General features: G+C 35.1%; 1 protein-coding gene across 2 annotated transcripts in view; it reads right to left on the reverse strand.

Annotated features, from left to right (window-relative positions):
• Positions 1 to 7,817, reverse strand: part of PHKB (phosphorylase kinase, beta) — a 227,871-nt gene that overhangs the window by 177,589 nt on the left and 42,465 nt on the right. For both annotated transcript variants that reach the window (XM_010843901.1, XM_010843902.1), the window contains exon 4: positions 5,032 to 5,131. In XM_010843901.1, the coding sequence (XP_010842203.1) occupies positions 5,032 to 5,131 (100 nt within the window). The remainder of the gene's footprint in view (positions 1 to 5,031; positions 5,132 to 7,817) is intronic.

The following is a 7,817-nucleotide window of genomic DNA, read 5'->3' on the forward strand; positions in this document are numbered from 1 at the left end:
AGGCACTCTATCAGATCTAGTCCCTTAAATCTATTTCTCACTTCCACTGTATAATCATAAGGGATTTGATTTAGGTCATACCTGAATGGTCTAGTGGTTTTCCCTACTTTCTTCAATTTAAGTCTGAATTTGGCAATAAGGAGTTCATGATCTGAGCCACAGTCAGCTCCTGGTCATGTTTTTGCTGACTGTATAGAGCTTCTCCATCTTTGGCTGCAAAGAATATAATCAATCTGATTTCGGTGTTGACACTTTGGTGATGTCCATGTGTAGATTTCTCTTGTGTTGGTGGAAGAGGGTGTTTGCTATGACCAGTGCGTTCTCCTGGCAAAACTCTATTAGCCTTTGCCCTGCTTCATTCCATATTCCGAGGACAAATAAAAGCAATGAGTTTCTTCTCCCTTTGAAAGATATAAATGATAGTATCTGAGTATTCATGATCTTGACTTGTTTTACTTGGCTAAGGAAGCGCATAGAACCATACTCTCTTTTCCATCTTCAAGTTTCTTTTCATCCTTAAAGTATTGTCTTAATAAGATCTTCTCTAATAAAGTCCCTTCTGAACCAAAACTAAAATTCCTTCCTCTGGACTCCCATACCAGGGTGCTTATCCTTTATTTATTTCTCTAGTGTTTCGTTTTTATTAGTTTTCTGTATCTCCCACTATCTTTCAAGCTTCAAGAAGTTATACTCTCCAATATGGCAGGCACTAGCTATATGTGACAAACTGAACTCAGTTCAGTTCCGTTGCTCAGTCACGTCCAACTCTTTGAGACCCCATGGACTGCAGCACGCCAGGCATCCCTGTCCTGCACCAACTCCTAGAGCTTGTTCAAACTCATGTCCATCGAGTTGGTGATGCCATCCAAACATCTCATCCTCTGTCATCCCCTTCTCCTCCCACCTTCAATCTTTCCCAGCATCAGTGTCTTTTCCAAGGAGTCAGTTTTTCACATCAGGTGGCCAAAGTATTGGAGTTTCAGCTTCAGCATCAGTCCTTCCAATGAATAACCAGGACTGATTTTCTTTAGGATTCATTGGTTTGATCTGCTTGCTGTCAAAGGAACACAGGAGTCTTTTCCAACGCCATAGTTCAAAAGCATCAGTTCTTCAGCACTCAGCTTTCTTTATGGTTCAAATCTCACATCCATACATGAATACTGGGAAAACCATAGCTTTGACAATACAGACAATTAAATGAAATTTAGAAATTCAAGTTTTCAGTCACAATGGCCCCATATCAAGTGCTCAAAAGCCACATGTGACTAGTGGTTTCTCTGTTGTTCAATACAGTAACACAGAACATTTAGATCATCACAAAAAAATTTGACAGTACTGTTACAGAGGGCTATCACACCTTTCCACCCCTCCAAGAACCCTATATAAACACATATGTTATGTTATGCATGCGTGTTCAGGTGTGGCCAATTCTGTTGGACCCTATGCACTGCAGCCCACCAGGCTCCTGTGTCTGTGCGATTTTCCAGCTAAGAATATTGAATTGTGTTGCCATTTTCTCCTCCAGGGCACCTTCCTGATTCAACCCACATCTCCTGCAGCTCCTGCATTGGCAGGTGTTTACTTTTACCACTGAGCTATCTGCAAGCCCTCCCTAAGGTTGAAATCAACAAAATTAAAGTCAGGAACTATCAGCAGATAATCAGAAATGAAAGAATGAGGGTAAAGGTATGGATGTACACACTCCACCTATGTAGTGACCAAGCTATCCTATGTTAACTCAGAAAAGGTGAGATGGCTACCCCAATCAGTGTCTGAAACTGCTGGTAACTGTCTCAGGGTACACAAATATAGAAATCAATGTGGTCATTACTTTCATAGTACCATGACTATTCTCAAAGCACTGAACATTTTTCTGGGCTCTTAAGACAAAAATGTTAAATTAAATCAGAATATATTTTGCCCACTTGATAAGTATCTAAATGGATAAGGTTTTATTAGTTTAATAAAGTGATTGCTGCAGGTGACAAAGCAGTGTTTGTCATTTGTCTTCAAGACACACAAGTACCCAGCATGAGAATTTATAATCAACGATTGTGCCTGAGGAAAGGTAACTATTAAATGATCAAAGATGATCAAACAGTGAATTATATAATTATGCTTTGAGTCTTAAAGCTGTAAAAAGACAATTTAAAATTTCAGGGGGAAAAAAGACCCAAATTCAATAAGCTTTGCAAATTAATGAAGCATATTGTATACAAAATATAGACAAAAAGTACTCTTGAGAGCAGCCAAAATCAGGAGGATATTAATTAGTATTGTATGATATCTGGCATATGGCAAGTAAAAGTAAAGAATTATTTATTGAAGTAAGAATTTCTAGATTAAAAGAAATCTAGAATAATGTTTTTTCCTTCTTGCATTTTATTTAGACTTTTCCTCAAAATTTTAATCACTGTGAATAAGCAAGTTTATCATTCAGGAAAAGGTACTGAGTATTTTGTGATGACAAAATACTCTTAAAAACATCCTTAATTTATAGACTTAAAATATACACTGAGGTAGGAAAATCATCTCATAAGGGAATCCAGGAAGAATAAATTTTATAAAAATTTAATGATTTCTCATGAATTAGAAAGTACTTAGGAAGCATTTTCAGGAAATAAATTTTTTATGCAGACAATTAGGGACAGCAACATTCATAGCACACTGTAAAGCAGATCCCTATTTTCTGAACTATGAACTGTAAATTGAATCCATTTTGAAATCTGAATGCTCCTCTTTAAGAAGTATTAATAAAAATAGGTATATGAACACCTAGAGGTAAAAAATAACTAATGTTAATAGTAGAAATTAATACAAGCACAAAGAAAGTAATAGAAATTAGATTGCTCTATATTCTTCAAATCAAGGAGAACTATTCACTCAAATAAATTAAAGCATCCCATTTAGGTAGTATTATTCGAAAATATATCAGGAAGCATGCTTTACAACGAGAAGCAAAAAATTTTCACTAAGTCATTATTTTACGTCAGAAGATGAGCTTTAAGGTCAAACAGCACATGAACATTACAAATATGCTTTACTTTAGTTTTAAGGGAGGGCCAAAAGATAAAAGTACACATTTAAAAGTATGGTAACAATGTCTACTGCTATGAAATCATGAAGGAAATAGTGAGCACCGAGGTGAAGGTATGCTGCTGCTGCTGCTGCTAAGTTGCTTCAGTCATGTCCGACTCTGTGCGACCCCATAGATGGCAGCCCACCAGGCTCCGCCGTCCCTGGGATTCTCCAGGCAAGAACACTGGAGTGGGTTGCCAGTTCCTTCTCCAGTGCATAAAAGTGAAAAGTGAAAAGTGAAAGTGAAGTCGCTCAGTCGTGTCCGACTCCTAGCGACCCCATGGACTGCAGCCTACCAGGCTCCTCCATCCATGGGATTTGCCAGGCAAGAGTACTGGAGTGGGTATGGTGGGAGGTAATTAGTTGCGTGCATGGTTTAGTCTTACTGAGTCATATGTGCATTGTAGCAATACCTTCTATTCCTACTGTAAGGTTATGGGGTTCAAGAAAGATTATACCAATAACAGTGTTTTAAAATTTGTAAAATTCTACATTATGTAGTATGCAGAAATACCAAATGTGATCCTAATGTGATCTGTACCTTCTTACAACTCACGTAAGTCAAAAAAAGATAATCCTTTGTAATTTAAGGAATTCAAAGATAGCTTAAGTTACATTCAAGTTGTATTCAAAAGAATACCAAACTATGAATACTTGTTAGTAAAGTTGAATAATATTTAGAAAAGGACATTAACAAGATTAAACAAGTCACAAAGAAAAAACTTTATAGTACATCATTTTCTTCCTTTTCAAAAACAATTATAACTTAAGTATGTCAACCGGGTTAGCAAGCACATGAAATTCATGGTTCACACAATGTTTTCTCAAGAGAAAAGGTGAATTCATACACATTAAGCATTCATGAAATGATAAATGTGAAACAAATAGTAAACTTCTCACACTTAGGGAAAAAAACTTTAATCACAATTACTTCAATATGTTATACAAATTTAATTCAAATATTAAATGTCAATATGACATATTACTTTATTTCAAGCATTGAAAAACCTTTATAATAATGATTTGCAAAGTCAAATCTCAGTAGACAAATTATGGGTTTTTCATATATCTCTATTATCAACTTGTGAATAAATTTACTTTCTGCAAACTAATTTTTTTTGTTGCCATATTTTGGTGACAGAATATATAGGATTTTTTCTTTTTTTTTTTTTTTGCATTTTTGACTTCAGGTCAGGTCTTAAAAAATGTGCTATCACAAAAACTTAATATAATATCCATATGATACAGATATACAAAATATTAAGTGATTAAAATTGCCTGTATTAACTACTGAAGTGCATCTTTACTAATAAATCATCAAACCTGGGAGTGGTCGTTGAGGAACCATGATGTAAATTTATTAACGTACTACAATATATTAGGACCTGGAAACACAGAGATGTAGGTAAGTAGGGGGAATATCACATTATATTTGTATACAGCTTTATAGTTTAAAAAGTTTTATTATGTACATTGTTTAATTTCCAAAATAATCCTGTAAAGTCTGCTGTTTTCTAAGCCTTTAATTCCTGCCCTCTTTATATATAAAAGTGAATGAATTATTATATTTCTAAACTAAAGTTCAATTAGAGTAATGACATGTACAAAAGGAATTTTGATAAGGATTTTCTTATTTAATACAATACTGGTTAGAATTATGCATATCATGAGGTTCTTGGGAAACTATTTATTTGAGCAAACACCAGATGCAAAATACAAATTTAAGCCCATATAACAGTTGCCAATCAATCTTGCTTAAGCTATTTCTTCAATTTCAGTATTTCAAAACCCTGGGCTGGGAAGGCAGAGCTGTTTTAATCTATCTAGACTGCCCCCAGGATGTGGCTTTACCTTTTGAAAGTACATCCTTCTTCAGAAGATGCTATTGCTATACTGGTTAAATTAATCCCTCAGGACGATGTGAGAATTTCAGTCTATACCACAGTGTTTTACCTTATCAGCCTGACGCATGTAGCAGTAGAGAATTCCTCTCATACATTTTATAGCCGAGTGCTCCAGCTCATGGGTCCTTCCCTTGTCATCATCAATGCGCCTGGGTGAGAGAGATAACTCATGAAACAAATTGGAAATGCATTTGAAAAGGAAGCAGAGCTTTTGATAATTAAGTATTTATCTGGCTAATCCTATGTTCTGGTAACAACTACTAATTCTGTAACAGTGAAGCTTCATTTTCCCAGCAGATGTAGAAATGTTTTAAAAAAAAATCTCATGATGAAATGGTGCAAATTTCCCCTTGTCTTAAGGAAGTAAGTCAACTGTGTTAAAAATAGTGTATAATATTTTCAACACTGACTTGGCTGAAACTTTAAAGGATATTTCTATATTAGAAAAATCTACCAATGGATTTTTTAAATTCACCATTTACAGAGCACAGGCAATTTTAAATACCAATCCCTTTAGGTTATGCAATGATCACTTGGATCCAAAGAAGTGTAGATTAAGGTAGGCCCATGTCTCCTTTCTCTGCTATGTGCTTAACAATGCCAGAATGGGCACTTCAGTCAGCAGTGCCTTCAATCAAATGCATCCAGGACGATACTGATGTATTTGGGCATCAAGTTTTACATTCTCAGGTCTTAGTTTAAAATCAATTGACCACAGTTTACAACTCCTGCTTTTAAAAAACAAAAAACAGCTGACACTTAAATATTAAATTAGGTTAAGCTGTTTTTCAATCTTTAAGTTCCTTTTTTATTATTGATCAGTGGCCTTCAAAAAAGATGTTATCCACTCTTGAAAAAATAAAAGTAGCTTATTCATTATTTTACTAAATCATAAGTAAAATATCTAACTATCATCCTCACTTGACAAAAAACACTACCTGTTCCCCATAAAAAGTAAACTATCATTACTTCCTCTTTCAATTACAGATCTCATATACCAGCAGTGGAAAGAACGATGATCATTTTAATACAGTATGGTGAATGTCAGTAAAAATGTCTATTTGTCACTAGAACATCATTCTTCTTTTCACATGCAGGCATTAAAGTATAACTAGTATGATTCTGCTCTGTGATCTTTTTTCCCATGATGTCAGAACTAAGTGTTAACAGGCAAATTATGGAGTGGATAACTTTGGACTTGGCACTGATAAATGAAGGAAACAGCACATCTGGAGTCAAATGAACTCAATGAAATGTTCTGCATATAATTCCCACTTCATAAAAAACAAAGAAGTAATTCAGAAAGAAACAAAATCCAATTTTTCTAAAATTACCTTGACTGCAATTTCTCTGCCCCTAATTTCCACAAGCATTAGACCAAGACTAAAATATCCCACAATAATTTAGCCACAATAAAGAATTCTTCTATTTTAATGATGTTTTTATTTCTCCTTTCCTTAGCAAATAATAGTGGTAACCAGAAGAATATTTCTTTTCTGACTTAGCAAATGAAAGAAAAGTTGCATTTGAGTAAAAACATTTAGGCAACTAGCATATATCTATTTCCTCTCCTAAGATTTAAAATGAACCTTTTCATCCAAAATAATTCCTCTATTTTCCACCAAGAACTAGTAGGCTTTACTGATGTACATTCAAGTTTTAATATGATCTCAATAAAACGTTTAATTTAAAAAAAACAGATACGTAACTTTAACTGATCACAAGCCATGTGGAGATGTTGACTGAATATTTCTATAATATTAAGTCTTAAGTTTATATTTAAATCAAAACTTAAAAATACATAACTAGTGAAAAACTAAACACTTAAATCCTATCACTGGTGCATTATTTCCCCACAGCCAAGTTTCAGGGAAAATAAAATGAGAATACTGTTTGGTCATGTGACGTGACTGTTTACAAGGCTAGGGCCACCTGTTATATTTAACTCCTAAAATAGCAATAAATCTGACACTGAGAGGGAACAGGCCAACATCTTGCATGAAGCATTCCTCTCTCTCTCTCTTAGACAGTACTGCAAAGTATCTTACCAATACCTCTCCTTGAGTTTTTCTAACATATGCACATTTAAACAGTCTAAAGTGCTTTTTCAAATCAATACTCTTAAAAAAAAAAAAAAAGCTACTTTTCTCAAACATAAAAAGTAAAGAAAACTAAATTCCATATTTAAACTCTAAATTAAAGTCATGCTTTTTTTCTAGAAGTAAGAACAAAAAATGCAAAAACTTAATATAATACTTTTTAGTATAGCATAAAGTACAGGTTTGGGGCTTCCCAGGTGGCTCAGTGGTAAAGAATCCACTTGCCATGTAGGAGCCGCAGGAGACATAGCTTCAATCCTTGGGTCGGGAAGTTCCCCTGGAGGAGCAAATGGCAACTCATCCCAGTATTCTTCCCAGAATACTCCTATGGACAAAGAAGCCTGGTGGGCTAGAGTCCATGGGGTCATAAGAGGGTCGGACATGACTGAGCAACTGAACACACATGCAAAGTATAGGTTCAAATTGAATGAAACTGGAGCCTATTCTACAGAGTGAAGTAAAGCAGAAAGAAAAACACCAATACAGTATACTAACGCATATATATGGAATTTAGAAAGACGGTAACAATAACCCTGCATACGAGACAGCAAAAGAGACACTGATGTATAGAACAGTCTTTTGGACTCTGTGGGAGAGGGAGAGGGAGGGATGATTTGGGAGAATGGCATTGAAATATGTATAATATCATATATGAAATGAGTCGCCAGTCCAGGTTCGATGCACAATACTGGATGCTTGGGGCTGGTGCACTGGGATGACCCAGAAGGAGGGGATG

The sequence above is a fragment of the Bison bison genome, unplaced genomic scaffold (genome assembly GCF_000754665.1).
Source record: "Bison bison bison isolate TAMUID 2011002044 unplaced genomic scaffold, Bison_UMD1.0 scf7180017864192, whole genome shotgun sequence".
NCBI lineage: Eukaryota > Metazoa > Chordata > Mammalia > Artiodactyla > Bovidae > Bison > Bison bison.